Source organism: Thunnus maccoyii, chromosome 19, assembly GCF_910596095.1.
Source record: "Thunnus maccoyii chromosome 19, fThuMac1.1, whole genome shotgun sequence".
Classification (NCBI taxonomy): Eukaryota; Metazoa; Chordata; class Actinopteri; order Scombriformes; family Scombridae; genus Thunnus; species Thunnus maccoyii.
In genome coordinates, this window is record NC_056551.1 from 14,322,607 (window position 1) to 14,343,072 (window position 20,466).

The 20,466-nt window shown below is 40.9% G+C and overlaps 1 protein-coding gene across 1 annotated transcript; it reads left to right on the forward strand.

The window, feature by feature from the left end:
- The first annotated feature begins 505 nt into the window (after nucleotides 1-505).
- On the forward strand, nucleotides 506-20,173 carry rnf34b (ring finger protein 34b). The gene is made up of 7 exons (XM_042395575.1): nucleotides 506-648; nucleotides 7,502-7,720; nucleotides 12,457-12,930; nucleotides 16,215-16,277; nucleotides 16,430-16,631; nucleotides 16,724-16,747; nucleotides 19,217-20,173. Exons 1-7 carry the CDS (start codon nucleotides 643-645, stop codon nucleotides 19,399-19,401), a joined length of 1,173 nt encoding a protein of 390 aa, XP_042251509.1. The 5' UTR covers nucleotides 506-642; the 3' UTR covers nucleotides 19,402-20,173.
- The last annotated feature ends 293 nt before the right edge of the window (nucleotides 20,174-20,466 follow it).

The following is a 20,466-nucleotide window of genomic DNA, read 5'->3' on the forward strand; positions in this document are numbered from 1 at the left end:
ACACATTGGCTAAATATGGCGGTAAATAAGATTGTGGACGCATTTAGATTGGGTACTAAACAGACAGAAATAACATTGCATGCGGTGGTGCAGAGGGATTTTTTTTTTCATCTGATCAAAAAAGAAACAATTCCTTAAGTTTTTTTGTTTTTAAAAAAAAATAACATCCATTTTTTTAGCCTTTGCAACTAAATCAATAGTGCAGAATATTATGATTCAAAGAAAAAAACTGTATTAATTACAAAATGTACCAAATGATTCAGCGCGGATGCTGCTGTCCACCATATACACATTTATTATCAGACTCAACTGGGGGGGTAAAAAACAGCTAATTCACTAGAATAAACCGATGCTGTGTAAATAGCATGATGCGTCTGTCTGTCTGTCAGGCGCACACATGCGTCTTTACGCACGGCACTGAACGCCCACTCCGGTGATGTGCTGAGTCGGATTGGCTGCTAAAGATACCAACTCCCGTGTTCGCCCTGTGGTTGGCTGTGACTCTCTTTTGCCATTACGTTATGCTTACTCCACACACACAGGCAGCTGGAGAGAGGGAAGACGTAATGGTTTGATTCCCTGTGCACTTGCAATGGTCGTCGTTCTGACATTACTCGGCAATTTCCTCAAACGGGAGGTGCAATGAAGGTACGTGACTCCATCTGCAATCCGTGTAAGGATTCGGATGCAATTACGACGCCGATTTATTGTAATTTGCACGCGATTGCTGCACCTATATGAAGGGAATACCTCCATCCTAATGTCAATTAAATGTGTTTATGTGCACTTAGATATAATTGTATTAAGAGGCTTGCATTTTAACGCAGCAGTGAACTTGTCATCAGTGTGATATTTTATGTTTGTGGCGAGCGTACAAGCATGGAAATGCCTTTCCTGCATCTCCAGTCGTCCTGATAAACATTAGGTACAGTGTGTATAGCCTTTTTAATGAGCCTGCTTTGACCCCAGTGTGACAGTTCAGTGGACTAAAGCCGCTGCAGCGACGTCCATTCATCGTCAGGCTTTAATCCGCGCTAATGAGATAGAGACTGCGGCCAGTGAGTGAGTGAGAGAGTGCGGGGATGTTTGGGAGACATCTCGGTGAAGAGAGAGGAGGATCACCCCTCAGGTCCGAGCTGTGTCAGGCTGTGGATGAGGTTCACTGGAGTCTCCTGTGTGTGTGTTTGTGTTTGTGCGTGTGCATGTGTGTGTGTGCGCGCTGTTGCACAAGCAGGCTGCAGCACAGGGAGGAAAGGATGCTGTCTGGACTGATCATAATGAAGATGATGGCGATGATGTCATTGGTGCTCTGGTGGCGGCAGGTTTTGTGGTGACAGTCGTGGTGAAAGGTGAGGTGGAGGCAGGACTGCCAGATGCAACCATCATCATCATCAGTAGTGCTGTGCATACACACACTGTTGGATGATACTGATAATTAATCACCTGTTATTGCAGTTATTCTGTTGGTGATTGGATGCTTTCCTATTTGAAGCTGCCTCCACGCATCACATGACTTTATTTAAAGGTGAATGTCCTCATTTTGAAAATAGAAACCTCTCTTACTGCTAGAGGTGAAAGTACATGTACTCAAACACAGCTTTGAAGTACTTGAGGATTTATTCAGTGAGACTTTTTACCCCCACCAGAGTGAAATACTGTCATTTGTATGCCACTACAGAGGGTTCCCCAAGTGCCAGCTGCAAGCTAAATGGCCGGCTGCTCGGCTGTGGATGGTCGGGCACTTTTATATCTAAATGTCACAAAACTTCTGGAGTGATGAGAGGAGACAACCTCACAAGACGTTAATCTGTGTGAGACATTCTGGTGTTTGATTTTGTTCAAATTAGTGACTTTCACCAAATCCTCTTTTCAAATGTGGACCTCATGTTTGGAATAATGCTCTTCCATTTAGGTTTTAATTGAGCATTAGACATTTAAGAAAAATATATTCTGTTATTTAGTATTCTTGCTTTCACAAACACATATTTAAGGCTTGTAGCGTTGCAATGACTAGTTGATTCATCGATTAGTCAAACGACAGAAAATGAATCAGTGACTATTTTGAAAAAACAAATAATCTTTTTATTTATTCCAAACATTTACTGGTTTTGCCACACAGGATTTTCGACAGTTGATAAGATGAGCCAATTGAGGACGTCACAATGGGCTACAAGAATTTATGACATTTTTCACTATTTTACAGACAAATCAAGTCCTAAAGGTTTGCATCACCCCCTAAACAAAAAAAAGGGTAGAAAAATGTCCTTCAGCTGGTTGCTACTCCTCTACACTGCATAAAAAATCAAATATTCCTACAGTTTACTTTTAATTAGAGGGTTTCACAAGTAAAATCTACAAGGAGTTTGTAAAATATTAGGCAGTGTCAGAGAATAAACAGGCTAGCGGTCTTTAGAGTCACCGTTTTATAGGTTAAGGCTGCGATCTGCTGCTCAAACACAACACAAAGTCGCTTCTCTCACACACACAATGCAACAACAGTGTAACAGTGAATGGACCCATTCTTCATAATGAATAATTCACTTTTTTATACTTAAGTATATTAGATTTTCTGCCTCTTACTTCACCTTTTGAGTACAGTGGTGCTTACCTCTTAGTGAACAGTGCAGTTCATTTTCCTAAGGCACATGTTGTCTCTGTGTCCCATGAACAAAATGGATGTGATGTTTTATTGAGTAATCTGGTTTAAACAGAAAAGCAGCTTTTCTCCCTTTGTGGAACAAATGGTGTTAGCTGTATTGTGTACGGTCAGCATACAGTACACATACATACATTATGTGTTATCAACAAAGAAAGATGTTTAACTTGCTTTATATTCCAAAATGCATGCTCAGTACGTATAAACTTTTCATTTTTTGTAACATTCGAAATCCTCTTATCATTTAATTTTCCCAGCATATACTGTATGTCGTGGATGTAAATACTCACAAATCTCTGCTGAAATTATAAGATGAAACATTGATGTAGCGCATTGGATCATATTTTATTCCAAAGGAGGCTAAACTCACTTAGGGCTGAGTTCTTAAGTAGATAAAGAAGTCTAAAGCTATAAAGAGCAGCAGATTTCTGGTGGTGGTTGTAAAATAGTCCAGTCATGTTTTGATATTGCAGGACAATCTCCGCAGCAGTCGGTATCTGTTTGTATTGCTGCACCCAAAAATATTCCCCGGGATAAATCCTCCCCAAGTCCTCTGCCTTTAGAGCAAAGCGTGTAAATCTGCTATTTTGCCAGACACAAATCCTAACTTAGCTGGTAGCAGCTTGAGTTTTATGTGCATATATCTCCAGACTTCACTGGATTTGACATCGGCTTCAACCGACATCTCCGAATCGTGTACATCTATTTGAGTAATGTGTAATTTAAATGTAATGTTACATTCATATTTTTTAGACAAATGACGAAGGGCGGTATTAAATTTGTTTATTTTCTGTGGCAGTATTACTCTCCAGTCTAAACAGTCAGCCAGCTGAAATCACTTTTCACAGTGTGAGTGACATTTCCACTTGATGCCAGAGAAAAACAGGATAAGGATTCGACACAGAGAGAGAGGAAATGAAATGTGAGAGATACAGTGGATGACGGAGAGATAGTCTTTATAAAATGTACAGCAGCACATAGTTGTTTACACTTCATGCAATGTATATTTGCCATATAACTGCACCACTTTTTATTCTTCATAGGTGACCAAATTTAGGGGGGTCTTTTGTTCCCTTTTCTTGTAATCATTCAGTTCTTGACGTGTTACTTGTTATCTGGTATTTTTTTGGAAATTCAAATGTTTTGGAAAAAAAATAGACTAGGGTTTTTAGCGACATGAAGATATATGCCATGAGATTTTGGTATACAACTCTTAAAAATGTAGCTATTACCTTAATATCTTATTTAGAACATGATGGACAATATTGCAAATCAATGATTAAGCAGGTGTTTAATTCACTGGATCAAAAAACAGACATTCTTATTTGGTTATTTTATATATAAATTGTCTCTTATTTGAATTGAATTTCCAGAAAACATATTGTGTCACAATATGCTACACTGTACATTGCTATCATGACTTTAAATGTAAAATGACATTAACACATTAATGGTTAGGTTTTGAAATTGTGCTTAGCCTCACCATTTAGCCTGTGAAAGGCAAACGTTTCAGCAGTAAATGTACAGATGCATAAGACCCTGGGTGTGTTCCAATACCCATACTACCATACTATTTAGTACGCCAGAAAAAGACTTAGTATGTCCCAATACATAGTATGTCAAATGCAGTATGCCAAAAGTACCAAGATGTCCAACTACAACTGGTCTTATTTTGCAGTATGCAAACCAGAATGCTTTTCTGACTATTCTGACCCACAATCCTCTGCACAGCAGAAGATAACGTCACATCGGCAGAGCTGCCAAGAGCACAGACCAATGTCAGTGCACTGACAGTGCAATGACAGAAGTCACAATGACAGATAAAGTATTATGTCCCAATTGTATGCATATTGCATGCATACTGAATGCAACAGTACATACTTTGTAAGGGCAGTTGCAGTACGCACTAAAAGTAAAAAGTAGAAGTATGTGATTTGGAACGCAGCACCTGACAAACATGAAACATTCAGGTCACTTGGTTTATCAAAGGAGGTTAAAATGCTCCTTTCTTGGTGTCAGGCTCGTTTCACTTCTAGTCGAACACATCAGTCTCTACATGACCCATTTAGGCTCTATCTAGAGTCCTGTCCTATATGGCTACATGTGTCGATGCCTGTCTGTGCGGTTTTTGACATTTGATCCTCAAAAGCTAATATTATGAGGTCAGATCACTGCCTCCACATTGCTGATTTTCCTCCCATGTGAGTTTATCTATTTAAATCTGTGCCACAGTTACTTTTTTACTTTTTGCTCCCTCTAAGTGGGTTTATATTTGTTTGTTTGTGTGCGCATTGGGACTTTAATGTTTGCTCATCATATTTGACAATGAAGATTCAGCAGCAGTGTGAGAAATATCTCACTTACTGGGTCCAGACTTGACACTCAAAGCATCCAAAGGTAATTGAAATGACAAAAATACATGATAACAACACAGTATTCCCAGAGGTATAGCTTAAGTGTAGTTAAAATGGAAATGATACAACAAAAAAACAATGCCGCACTTGTTTGTTTGGGACTCCCTGCCCGCAGAGCTTACAGTGTGCTAATTGAAGTGACAGAGGGAACTCGTGCTGCTGGCTCCGAGCCAGATAAGACTGATTTCATGGCCACACCGCCACAGCAGCTCCTCAACCGAGGAATGCAGTAAATATTCCTTTTCGTGATTTGAATCTCGTATAGTATGAGGAAGGCTGCATCTAACCTGGGAGACTTTTTTTTTTTTTTACCAGATGAACATCAGGTCAAGTTGATGCCACAGGCAAATAATTCAAGTTGGTATGCATCATGACTTTATTGTGCACATAAAGCTAGAGGAGTATATCTTGATAAAGAGAGCTGCTTGTGTCTCAACTCAGGACAATAAAAACAGAAATTCACAAAATATTATGGCTGACATTCAACATTTAAAGCATCCAACTTCTCAAATTTGAGGATTTGCTGCTTTTTTCTGTTTTATATCACTGTAAATTGAATCTATTCGTGTTTTGGGCAGTTTAATGAACAAAACAAGTTTTTGTGCATGTTGTGGATTGAAGGATGAATTAGTTAATTGAAAAAAATAATCAACAGATTTAAAATCAATAATAAAATTAGTTGCAACCTTACAAAATATAAACTAAAGCATCAAATGTTCCTAGTTTAGTGGTAGGTAGACCTGCAGGGGCAGACCTTCCACTTTCTCACTGTGACTCCACATATAGTGCCTTGTTCCTAAGATTACATAACGAATCCCTAAGCAGATGGGTGAGGTCAGATCACAGGGTGTTTGTGACAAGTCGGAGCAGAGCGCTGCCTTAACAGGAGACGTGGCAGGACCCTGTGAATTCCATTGTTTTGTGCACAGAGCCGGGAAGCACAGAGGGCTTACATTATGCTCATGTCAGCTATTGATTCTGCAGGCTGGGGAACAGAAGAAGAAGAACAGAAGACATATTCTCTCCTCGCTGTCCTCCCCCTCCCTCCTCCTCTCATCAGTATGCTCCAAGGAGCCGTGGCTCCCATCACGCCATCTTTGCTCCCTGTCTCTGGCCCTCGTCTTGTGGTCAGCAAACATATCTGACTGATTCTTTCTGTGTGGGCACTTGGTTGAACTTTACTGGCTGGTGTACTAACTTGAGCTAGTTTTGCGTGTTTCCTCCCCGGAAGCAACATAGCGTCCACCGCTTTCCTTTTGACCCTCAAGAAATATTTATTGTGTGGCTGAGACTCTTCACACATCCTCCCCTCCTATGTGGATGATTTGTTTATCAAATATACAAAATAATGCAGCAACTGAGAAATTTAACCCACAGCTCTCTTTGGAGAACGTCATTAATAGGAGCTTTTAGAGTCTACTTCTGTCTAATTATCTCTAACCTCAAAGACTCCTAAAGAGCACTCTCAATAATGTGCTGCCCAGTATCTCTCTCCCTCCTCCTCCTCTCTTTCCCATTCACTCTCTGTCTCATTTTTCTCTCAAAGGGGAATCTACTTAAGCCCTTTTTGGCATGGTGAAGCATATGATAGAGTGGGAATCAATTATTTTTTCTTGCCAACACAAAGAAGGAGAGGAAAAACGTAAATACATACAGGAAATGGGGGGTGGTCATTGAATGGTTTGATAAGTGTGGAAATGGTGTGAATCATACGCTGTGGTCTTCACAGTCACCAGATCTCAGCCCAATTTAACATCTGCGGGAGATGTGTGGTAGACGTATTAGTCACGTTTGGTCATGGTAGTCACTTCTGAAGTACTAGATATCTGTTCCAAGGAGCATTGAAGTTGTTCTTGACTCAATACTAAAAATGTTCTCACATTGCACAGCTGTTTTATGTTGGAATACCTTTAAAAGAAGAATTAATTGAACCGTTAAACACTACAGAATGTTTTTAAATCTCATTAAACTCTTTATTCTATTCTTTATTTTAAGGTCTAGTAGTTTGTGGAGTCCTGAAGTTTCCAAAGGCACCACATATGTCAGACAGATTTGCATAAAATGATGCACATTTTATGGATTTTTGCAGCCATAAAAACTGTCCTGGGTCGTGGGCTTGAATATTTCACTCAGAGTAAACATCATATAGCTTTAATGAAGTGCTGGTACAAGAGGATACGAAATATATATGATGTTGTGAGACAGCGTGGACTACGATCATTTTTCCAACTTTAATGCAACTTAAAATAGAAGAAGGGGAAATGTCTGTCAAGGGGAAAACTGACAAATAATGTAGTAAAGTAACATTTTAATCCTGAAACAATGCCTCATATTCATGATGAAGACATTTATGTGTCTGTCATTGATAATGGCAGAGAAAAGATTTAATATGTCTGTAAAGGTTTTGTGTGTCTGTCTGTGTACTCCGTAGGCGGGGGCGTCGTCCATGTGGGCATCATGCTGTGGGTTGCTGAACGAGGTGATGGGCACGGGCACGGTGCGGGCGCAGCAGCCGGGGTTCGGAGCAGGGGCGGGGCCCTTCCGCTTCGCCCCCAGCGCTGGGTACTCCACCTACCCCCCCACCAGCTCAGGGAGCGCCGGTCAGCTGTGCAAGGCCTGCGGACTGGCCTTCTCTGTCTTCAGACGCAAGGTAAACAAGAGTTTTTTCAGTGTAAGTGATAATAGCTGGTGGTATGCTGAGTTGGTGGCTAGAGACAGATTTTTCTAAATTTGGAAGAAAGGCAGGTAATATCAAAAGACAGTGTGTTCTGCATGTTTTTGTCTATTAAATGCAAATCTTGTACCACACTACTGACCACTTTCTAAAGCAAACTGTATGTTTTAACTGACTACTGACCCTAACCCTAACCCACGCTGCTTGGTTTCATTCACTGTCAGTACTGTATGAAGATCAATGTACGAGACTAGAAACTTGCTTGAGTAATCCTTCACAGTCAACATTCAGTCAGCTTTTGTCAGAATTATGTAATCATTGCGTGCAGTGAGAGCAGGGACTCTTCCTTCATGGTGCATTCGAGGGAACACTGACATCCATAATTACTGGGTCATTCCCAGAGGAGAGATGTTTTTGATGCAAAATCTTTGAAATAATATTGATTTGGCTGGATATTTTTTCAATGTGAACCAAATTGGCATGATCCTTTTCATGACTTCAAGGTTTCAAGGTTTTATCATTTTTCTTCCAAGGTCATATCGGTATAGTTCATGAATGAGATTCTTTATAGCAGCCAACTCTAAAATCTTTGATCTTGGAGTGTTATTGATGTCGTAAATAAGGAGAGTCATGACTGGAATATCATATGATAGTCATTATTATTTATTTAATCTTTATATACAGGTTTTTATACAGGTCAGGTTGGCTGAATGTACGTGCAATTTTACAGCAACAGCCTGTTAAAAATTAATAGAAATACAGGAACAGACAGCCATTAAGAGAAAAGCTTGACATTTTGTAAAGATGCTTATTCCTTTTCTTGTGAGAGTTACATGAGATGATCGATACCACACTTTCAGTCTGTGCAGTAAGTACGTTGGTTAGCTTAGCTTAGCATAAAGGCTGGAAACAGGGAGGAACAGCTTGCCTGGCTCTGCCTGAAGGCAACAAAATCCACTGTACTATGTACAGTATAATGTAACTTATATAGGCAGTAGGGTGTTCACTGTGATGGATAAACAGCATCTGAAGCAAATTTAAAGTCTCCACATCCTGATTGTCATGATATGCTGAAATAAATGAAAGCTTATGTCTGCCAAGGAGGTATAAAGTTAACCTAAAAACTTTGTTTTATCGTTTTGGAGTGGTCTGCAGCATTGTAAATTTGACTAAACTTGTATGTTATAAAAACACTAGAGCACTAGCATGGTACTTTAAGAACATGCACCATATCTTTTAACTCTGGCATTTCCAGGATCTCTGCACAGCTGAACATGTCAGAGTTTAATGGCAGAGTGTATCTGTCTGGCAGTGAAACACTGATGAAAAGGCTGCAGTGCCCGGCTTCCTCTCTGCTCGCCGCATCAGACAGCTCTATCGTCATCCACACACCACTTGCCTTTTTGACAGCGGGTTGCCTCCCTGGATGCACATATTTGTGTGTCAGCGTGATATTTTCATAGTACGAAAAAAGACGCGCCAGGGGATTAACAACAAATGATTGAGGGAAAGTATCTGTCGCACTGGAAATGCGTTTCTGGTTAACCTAGAGCATACTTGTGCACAATTGATAAGAAAATGTTTACAACCATGGCCGACCTCCTTTCCTGCCCATTTGAAGTGTCAATCTACTTGGCTGCTCTGTATCAGGAGACAGTGTTAAGCCTGTAAAATGTCAGACATCACCAGGAGCTACTTATTATTATTTCTCCTTTTTTTTTTACTCTTTCCAAGAAAATAACTGAGCACACAGGTTATGAGCCACGGTTTCAGATGGAACTTTGTATTGCTGGTTTATAAGGTTTCTGGTTTCAGGAAAAACATAATAAACAACAGTGCCATATTCTATTTAGGACTAGATCATACAATCCCTTGTTTGCTTGCACATACCTAGAGACCTTGCTGTTATGGGCAGAACAATGACGTCTTGGGGTTTTTCAAGTGGGTGCCCTCCTTAATCAGCGTTTCACTGATGAGTCCACTACACCTCCAGATGGTTCAGCCTGGCGTCCCAGGCTCACCCCCTTGACGCCATCTTGTTCTTGATGTTATTTAGGAGCCCAGGTGTTGTCTCTCCTCTTAATCCAGAGCCGCTGGCTTGCCCTTTCAGCAGCACTGGAGATTGCTTTGATGGCTTGACATTGGGCCTGGCCCCGGATTCCCATGTCCTTAAGCAGCCTGGTAGTTGACATGCCTACAAAGCCTCTGCAGCCAACTTCCACTAGGCAAACCTTAGCTTTCCAGCCATGTTGTTCTGCACTGGCTGCCAGCTCAGCGTACTTAAGCCTCTTACGTTCATAGGCCTCACCCACAGCATCCTCTCAGGGCACTATAAGCTCTATGATGTAGACAGTGCAAAGTGAGGTGGACCAAAGCACGAAGTCCAGTCTGAGGTTGGTCATGGTGATCTCAGATGGGAAGCAGAGCCTCTGTTCCAGGTCCACCAGTAACTTCCAGTCCTGTGCCGCTCCCAGCTGCCCGGCCACTGGTTTTGAAGTACAGGCCTTGGGTTGCTTTGCACCTTCATGGACAAACTCTCTTGCAGATGCAGGATGGGAAGACAGGGGAGGCAGGACATTGATGGTTGTCCATCTGCTCTCCAGCGTAGCTGCTAGACACTTCAGTACCTGGTACCTGAGGGGGCACATAGGGTCTTCGCTGTACCATTCGTTGAGGTTCTTGGGAGATGGCAGGACATCGTATGTGGCTTGTATAATGAAGCTGATTCGAAGTGCCACCATGTCCCACAACTCCTATTGAACTCCTGTTGAACTTTCTCCTGTCAACTCCCTCCCATCTCACCCACTGCCCTTGCTTAGCTTGAGAAACAGCCTTTGCACGCCCTGCTGCCTGCTCTTGCCAGCGCACCTCCTGGACCACCAGACCTCATTGCTAAGATGGAGTTGCCTTGTACCAGTTTGCTATCTCCAAGGCCAAGGCCTCCTCTCCCTTGTTGCACGTGGCCAACGATGTCTCTGTGTTTGAAAGCTGGCTTTGCCTGCTGCATAGCTGCTGATGGGGTCCACTTCCTCCAAGTTACCAGGGTGGGAGCAGTTTGGGCTACACATGGGTCACAGGATTCTGTTAGCATCATCTCCAGCCTTACTTTGGGACACTTGTACTCCTCTGAAAGACTAGAGACGGGAAGTTCCAGGATGCCTTTTCCATAGAGCCCTTTGAGACCTAGCCACTTTCTGGCAAATGAGCTGATCATCCTCTCCAACTTGTTGACATTTGAGACTAGGGCCTCATAGATGGTCAATGGCCACATCAGCCGGGGTAAGAGACCAAAGTGAAAGCACTAGCTTCAACCTGCCAAGGAGCAAGGGCGTGTCAAAACTCTCAAGGCCACTGCTGGTGTCCACCAGCAGCCAGCTGATCCACTTGGTCTGTGTCCTTGAGGGTTTCATCGTATCAGTGTCCCAGGCTTTTGGGATACAGTATTATTGAAATCAGTGTCACAATATTAATATTTTCCTGATCTATCTATTATTAAAATGTCCAGCGATTATTGTTGTTATCAGTCTGTCTTTTATGTTTTCAGTTAATCAATAACATAAAATGTCAGAATACAGTGAAAAATGTCCATCACAATATTCCAAGGTGACATCCTCAAATTGCTTGTTTTGTCTGACTAGCAGTCCACAACCCAAAAACATTAAATTTACAATTATATAAAACAGAGAAAAGCAACAAATCCTCACATTTGAGAGGCTGGAACATGCAAATCTTTGGCATTTTCAGAATCAGAATCAGCTTTATTGTCCAGGTATGTTTAAAAATACAAGGAATTTGACTCTTGTTTCTAGTGGTTCTCACTGTGCTTACACACAACAATGTTCAGGAGATACACATGGACATACAGCCAAAACAAAGACAACAAAGCTGAACAGAGACACGTAAACATAAACATATGACTATTATGTACAAGCAATGGGTTAAAAAATATAGATATATACATATAGAACCAACAGATTGACTTTTTGCATCATACATTATTTTTTCAAATTAATTTTCTGACAATCAACTAGGCTACTTAATAAATCAACTAATTGTTTCAGCATTCAATATGTCACTAAATGGCAAAAAATGCAAATTTCCATGCAAAAGAATTCAACTGTTGTTCAGCACGATCAACTTGGTTCCACTGTTCCACTATAAAACAAACTCCAGTGACTCTTTTTGATAGTTTTTAATTACAGTGTGCTTAGAATCATTCATTTTAAACAAAATAATTTAGTAAAATGACACAATAAGATTAAGTCACAATTTCACTCCAAGTTAATAAATGATAATATTGAACTATTTTCCAGCCCTAATCAACGATATGCTACAAGTAAACTGAAGTGCTGATGGATCATTCTGGTGCAAATGAAAACTCTGTTAACTCTGCAAAACTCTGTTACTGTCATTAGTTCAAACAGCAGCTGCAATGAGTTCAGTCATCTGGGTCATTTTTCAGAGCTCATAGTAGATAAATCCCTTTCAGTAGATGGTTAAGTTATTCATCAAAAGTGACGTGGAGGGTAACCAGTTTAATATGCTAACAGAAGTCTGACATCCGGGCCGATTTAGAAATGATGAAAAATACAGTTTATTAAATGATGATGTGGAAAATGGAATTACTCTGAGGACAAGTTTGGTTGCCTCAGTCAGACGAAAAAGAATAGTTGATCACATCACGACTGTCTGAATCTCCTCTCCCCCAACAGCACATCTGCTGTGATTGTAAGAAGAGTTTCTGCGCCCTTTGCTCGGTACTCCAGGAGAACCTGCGCTGCTGCACAACTTGCCACCTGCTGCGCGGCACGGCCTTCCAGAGGCCTCAGCTCATGCAGCTCCGAGTGAAAGACCTGCGCCAGTATCTGCTGCTGCGCAACATCCCCACCGACACATGCAGGGAGAAAGAGGACCTGGTGGACCTGGTTCTCTGTCATCAGGGGACGAGGGAGACTCAGAGACCAGTGGTGGAGGAGGATGAGGAGGAAGAGGAAGAAGAAGAGGATACGCATGAGGAGGAGGAGGAAGATGAAGGGGGAGATGATACAGACAGTCTCCACTCGCTTCCACACTCGCACGCCGCCTCGCCCCCCTCTGCCACGCGCTCCACCTCTGAACAGTCGGTCCTCTCCGCCTCTCAGGGAGACGTCCTCAGCCCAAGTGACAGCTCAGGGACCACCAGCCAGGTTTGGCAGCTTGTACACACAGTTGATGTTCAGTGTGTGTCTGCATGCAGAGCTAACACTGTGCAACCACACACACAAACATACATTCACTAATTTACATACACCATACTTTCACACACATCTGTCCTCATTCTATCTAACATGATTAATTTCAAAGGTGAAATCGACTTATTTACAAGTGTCAGTGTGACTGTTTAAAGTCATGAGATTACGTGTTTCTTTCAACTCGCAGACAAACAAATGCCCTCTCATGAATTCCTTTTTAGATGTCAGTTTCATTCACTGTATTTCATCTTGTATTCTTTCCTTATTCTGTCTTCTGTGGGGGGTTTTGTCTCGTCGTGCTTCGTTCTGAATGAAGTGTTACGCATGCAAATTTACTACATTTCAGTGTATGTTTTTTTCTCTCCATTGACATTGAAAAAGCTCAGCATTACAGCGCTGGTCCAATGTCCATGTGACAGCTGGAAACAGCTGCATTTGCTGTGTGTGTGTGTGTGTGTGTGTGTGTGTGTGTGTGTGTTGGTGTGTGTGTGTGTTGGTGTGTGTGTGTGTGTGCTCTCAGACCAGCCAGCAACACAGCTTAAGCCCTTTGCCTTTTTTAGGTCTGTTACATAGGCTGAGTCTGTTATGTAACAGGCACACAGGTTGAGAACTCCCCACAGCGTCACAGCTGCAGCCAAACAACAGAAACAACTACACCCCCCCCCCCCCCCTCTCATCTCTCTATTATAATCTCTCAGTATGATTTTTCCTCCTCTTTTGCCTTTGAAATTCTTGGAGGGTTACTGATGTAAAATAGGTCATGAAGTATAAATGGTATTTTTGAACTACCTATAGTAAACATGTGAATGGACACTGAAAAAAAGCAAATATTGTTATCTAGACACATCAGAGGTAGAGATATTTGCAGTTTTGCTTTATTGAAATAAGCAAGATTGATGAGATTTTTGGATAAATAACAATCATCCAAACAATATATAGTATTACTTTCTTGAATTGCCACCTTTGCAGAGTATAGCAACATACCATTATAATACCATTAAAAGTATGAATACTAAAGATATCTGCAAAGGATGTTATGGTTTACATCTGGTTTGTTTTTGTTAGCAGGATTTCTCAAAAATGTGTCAACAGATTTTAATGATCTTTGGTAGAAAGTCAGGCTATGCATCAATGATCAAGTGATTAGTTTTTGGTGTGAATCCAGCAGTGTCTGATAGCATTTCTTTTTATGCATATTTTCTCATTATTTGTTGCAATGAAAGGAGTCTGGCACATATAACCCATGACTGTCTATCACCATGTGTCTTAATGCAGATGAAACACTTTTTAGCATTTTCTAATATTCAAATAAAAATCAAAAAATTGCAGCTTGTGCAGCCTCGACAGAAAAACACACTCTCTGAGTGCTTTCTAGTACTTTCACATGTTTGGAATTAAACGGTTGACTGAAATCTAACATCAAGTCAAAAGAAACTTTTGTGCTCTGGAGAGGTTTGGCACTTTGCGCGTGTGTCAGGGCTGCTGCCCATGTTTTTGTCTCTGAGGAATCTAGTCTGAGCAAAAGCATGATGTCTTGGCGAGAGCAGGCATCTAGCACCGCAACGCTGACGGATACATTATTAACACATCTTCGTTCAAGGAAGAAGGTTGTGTGAGGAAGCCTGACCAGAGTGGGTAGGAAGGTTGTAGGAGGCAGAGTCAAACTAGTTGAATGAGTAAAAAATGGTTTATTCTGTCCAGTGTAACAAAAAACAAGTGTCTCAAAAAAAGAAATTAATACAAATAAATCAAATTTGACTGGCTAAACTCAAACTAAGTCATGATCATATGCACACAGCTACTCTGCCATCCTCTAATTTCTACTTTCCTAAACCAAGATTTCTCCCCTTAAATAGGCCCCCCAATCTACTAGACACAACCACGTTTATTGCAGGGGTGTCCTTTCCCCTTATACCAACAACTGGCATATAACAATGCTACGTAAAGGTCAACATTGTTTACAACAAATCACATTATCCACAACGTAATTTTTATTACAAGCCAAAATAAATACAAATCGTATAGATGCTAAACCAAACATTTAGCTAAGTAAAATGAATCCCCCCATGCATGGTCTAATCCACAACATCACTGGTGATGTCAGTGTGAGTTTAAAAGCAGGAAGTCATTGGGTGACTCCTCTTTTGTCTCCTGGAAAGCTTGGTTGGTATGGTAAGAAAAACAAGCTAATCTATTACTCAAGAAACTCAGGACTTAATTTAATAAACAATAATTGAACTTAAATACTTGATTGAACCATAAACACAAATGTAAGAATGCTAAACAAAACAAAACCCAGGATAATATGTGAAAGCAATGCTACATATACTGACTAAACAGACAAATGGCAAGTATGGAAAGAAACAGAAAGCGTAATGGGGACAAAGTGGTGTGGTTTCACCCACTGTGCCACACAGTGGTCTGCTGAAAATGTGCTGAAGCAGACAAAGACAGAAACAGACGGCAGGAGAGAGAGAGAGTTTTTTTTACTTTAATGGCACAGAAACAGACTCCAGCATGATATCACACAGTTATAGCTTATTCCAGCCCTTCACAAGCTCTCTTTCGTCGAGCAGATAAAAGAATAAAGAGATGATATCTTGTGTTCAAAGCACATAAATGGCCAAGAATACAGAGCTCTAAACTCACACCAAACGGCGTCTGAACTACTCTGTAGCTCCATTTATTCTCCTTTCATCCTGCGTATTACTGACCTCCACCTTCAAAAGAGAATAATCACCCGCTGAGTTGAGAGCAGCTGCAACGAACCGAGTCGATGTTTAAACATCTCTATTCTTTCATTAGACATCCAAGCAGCTGCACGTAGAATTTAAACATATTACAGTAACAATGTTGATAGTTATATGGAGCTTAGAAGAAATTATCACTGTAATCAGGCACATCTTTTGATAGTGTTGAGGAATGTAGATTAACAGATCTAAAAAAGGACCAGGATGTACTTTGATTAGCATTTATCTCTACACAAATTCAGTCACGCTGAATAGAAGGTCATCATCCTGTGACATGAGACAAACTGATATGTGTTAATTTAGTGTGTTTCTTATCAGTTCTTTTGATACTATGATTTAAAGGTCATATTATTACTCACCATTTGACTTTGACATTGTTGCTGATGAGATGTGTGCATACTGTTTAAATAGCAGAGGCGGAGTGAAATTTTGAGTGAAATGCTGTAATGAGAGTTTAAACTAACTTCAGTGTGTTGATTTCTCACACAGGAGCATGAGGATACTCCAACAGCGTCCCTCTTGAACCTGGCGCCCGCTGAAAATATCATAGACGTACGACACTTCTTTTTTTTGCACACACACATTACTGAACAAGTCTTTATACTAGAAGTACAAAGGTTCTTGTAGTTTAATGAGGCTTTCAGGAAAAGCCAGTCATGCCTCTGATTTACCGACCGCATCTCTATTTCCTGTGTGGATTGTAGGTCAGTCCGGCGACACAGAGGAGGATCAGGGCCTCGCTGTCTGATCTGGACAATGAAGAGGCGATAGAGAACCTCTCCGTCCGACAGCTGAAAGAGATTCTCGCCAAGAACTTTGTCAATTACTCTGGCTGCTGCGAGAAGTGGGAGCTGCTGGAGCGAGTGCATCGACTCTACAGAGAGAACGAGCAGAACAGGAAATCCAGTGGGCACTTTTGATTTTACTTTTTGCATTTAAATTTCATATTTTAATGTAATGTATGACAAAAATGCTTTTTTTCTCTCTTTTTCTTTTAGTGGAAAATGTGAGCATAACTGCAGGTAATTATTGTTGTTTATTATATTTCTCAGGTTTCAAACATTACATAGAGTTTTAATGCTTTTCTAATATTAACACATTACATTTACATGCAAATGCAGTTACAGCATTGTAGCTCCAGCTAGGGATGCAAATTTTTAAGCGATTTCTTTGACAGATAGTTGGCCACTTTAACAATCAATTATCAGTTAATCATTACTCAGATCTTTTACTTGAGTAAAAGTAGTGTAGCACAGTGACACTGCACATTCCTCCTCTTTTGCATTATCAGTTAAACTATTAACGGCAATTAACCAATTATCAATTAATCATTGACATTCCTAGCTCCAATCTGTTATGTGATTTTTAAAAAAAATCTGTTTTAATTTTAACATTGTTTTACATTAAAGGGCAAATTCACTGTTTCCTACACTAATAGATTTTCTTTATCGCTGCCCATTCTTATCTATAAAGTGGTTGCATATCCTCCACCTCTCTGCAACAGTGGAGTTGGAGGTAAGATGATTTTGTAAAAAGCCACTTCACAGCACCCTTTCCATCTCTCCTTAAACACATATCATACATTGCACCCATCCAAAGGCATGCCAGAGCCATTTTCTGTCCACTCAATCCTTTACATCATTCTGTATATTATCACATTATGATCACTTGAGTCATTAAATCCTGCCTGATTCAGTGTCTCCACATTCTGTCATTCGTATTTCTCCTCTAGTTTGCATCATCTCATTTTATTCCGAAGGACGGCCTCTCATCCTGTCATTAATGTGGTCTCTAAGAGCTTTTACCTCTTGATGAACCATCATATTACTTTAGTGGCAGCATGTCTCCATCAGGTGTAATTACACTGTCAAATTTCCTACAGGCTCTCTTGTTGACATAAAGGGCTTGAGGATCATATTAGCACACTTTAATAGCTGGTACAGCAGACAGGCTGCTGCTCTATTGGCTTTCCCCATTGCACGTGATGTGAGCAGCGTGAGTCAAATGTAGTCAGCAATCAGACATTTAGCTCCGGATTTGTGACACATAATTTGCTTTTTGTGATCTTATTCAATAACGTTTACTTGAAATAGAAGTAACAGATCAGTTATTGAGAATGTTTAACTTAGTTGGAAATATTAACTCACTTTTAACAAAGCAATTTTCTGGAGCTTTCGACCATATCACATGATCAGCAGATGAAGTTTTCACAGTTGTAGATTTAAAATTTCAATTTCTGAGCACTTGGCTTAAAACCAGGGTTCAGTTTAATGCTGTTATCACTAATTGATTGCAGATTGAAAGTATTTGTTTTGTGGGTTACAGTGTATCTCAACTTCTAATCGGTGCCTGTCAGTTTTGCTGCTTTATTTTTATGTGACATTAAATGGCACACTCCCACCTTACATATGTAGTATCTGAAACTACAGTGACTAATTTGTTGGTTTATTGTTTAGCTTTTTTTCTGACAAGTACTTTAGTAGAATTAAACTGAGCATCTGCTATAGCAAAGCAGTTCTGCAGGACTGAGAGTTTCATAGGTACAGGCAATGCTGATAAAACATTTTGTCCAACAGGCTTGGACTTTAAAGGATAAGTCTGGCAATTTTCTATATTTCTGTTATTGTAAACACATGTCATGTGCAGAGCCAAACCAACAATTCATCCTACTCACAAGTATTGTGTGTGTATCCAAAGCCTCATTTATCTTACTCCTCTGTTGCCTTTGTTTGGGAAACGGCTCCAAAGACTGATAAGAACAATCATGTTTTCAGTCTCGGGAGGGTAATTGCATGTAAGGAACACGCCAGCTGGTTGTGCAACATTTCACAACCTCTCGATTTTGTACTATCTTGCACATAAATAACTTTAATATAAAGTCAAGAGGTTCTGATATGTAGCACAACAACCCAAGTGAAGCTTTGTAAACAGAACCGTGCTCCCACATGTTGCTCAGGGATGTCTGCTGTACAAGAAACTACTCTCCGGAGACTGAAAACGTGATTGCTGTCTTTGGAGCAGTTTCTCAACAAACTAACATGACTGTAATCTTCAGGGTGAAGGAACATGTCACCCAGTGCAGCGGTGTGGCTCACTGACCTGTTTTTAATAGTTTTTGGACAATAACAAAGGTCTACAGCACAGAGAAATATCATATATCAGGCTTTGGATACACAGACAATACTGTTATGTAGGATCAGATCATTGTTGGTTTGTCTCTGCACATGATATTTGTTCACAATAAGAAAAATATTGAAAATTGCCTAAATTAACCTTTTAATGGCAGCTATAACCTGCTGGAGAGTAGGGATTATAGACGAGAGGATATACTGCTCATGACCACTGTAGTGACTGATGTGATCTTCATCATTCTCAGACTGCAATAGCTTAAGTTTGGTGCTGATGTACAACATCTGACTCCATAGAGTTTGTGAATGAGCCTACAGAGAACTATTGTAACTGAGAATAACTTTTCATATTTCCTCCCACAGATGGTGTAAAAGCTCAGTTGGCTGCTGATGAAAACCTGTGTCGCATCTGCATGGACGCCATCATCGACTGCGTGCTGCTGGAGTGTGGGCACATGGTAACCTGCACCAAATGTGGGAAGAGGATGAGCGAATGCCCCATCTGCAGGCAGTACGTAGTGCGGGCCGTGCACGTCTTCAAGTCTTAAAACTCAGTGTGCGTGCACCTGGCCCGAGCCCTGAATTTATCACTGAGGATGAACTGCGGTGCATGACGTCTCAGAGGGTCTAACGCTGCAGCGGGCGTGAGCAACTTCCCGGTCTTTAAAACCAGACTGTTGTCTCTGGCCTACCACGGTTTGTCCCCCTCCCACTCTAACTAACTCATGTTCCAGTCCCTCCTCCCCCTGGTGGACCGTCATCAGCTGCACCGGGACACTCACTCGTTCTCTCTTTGGTCTGTTACACACACAGCAGAACCCCCTGCCGTCACTTCCTACTCTCCATTCTCTGTTGTGTTTCAGTTTAGAGGTCAGATTTTACTTGCGGGAGACGAGCGGAGGTGGTCCCACGGATACTTGAAGTGGATCGGGTTGATATGTGAGATGAAGAGAAGCAGTTTGGTGAAAATTATAAGATCCCAGGGTTAGAGTCGATATGGTTTACACAGTCATGCCACATGACACCGTGTGATCTCCCTCAGTGTTCTTTAGGATGTGCAATATCAGAAAAAAAGAGACTTACATGTGTTTTTAGAAACTGTCTAATATTCATTAATCCGAACACCGCACGCACTGAGTCATCTCGTCTCACGCAGGAGGGTGTAAGGTGCCAAACGTCATGCCTTCAGTCAATATTTGGTTAAGATTTCACAGTATATGCATCTCATAACCAGCAAGCTTGGTGTGATAGTTAACTCTATTTTTCTCAAATGAACATTAGGAAATAAAGTGTGTACGTGTACGCCTTTTTAACACTTAAGTGTGTGAAGGATGTGATTGTTTTGCCATTTCCTCATCTGAAATGAAGTGCACAGATGTGATTCCTGCTGTCTGTTGAAGACGGTGAACCGCTGCTTGGTTACTCCACGTGCTGCACTTAACATACCTGTTACATGTGTTGAGCGTGAAAGTTCATTCTCGACTTTGGACAACAGTAGTTTGACCAAAAAGAAAAAAAAACCCTAAATATGGAGCTCTTTTCTGGAGCTTTCACCCACATTTCACAGCCTTTATCAGCGGATGTTTGTTCAGTTGTCATGGACATGATTCACC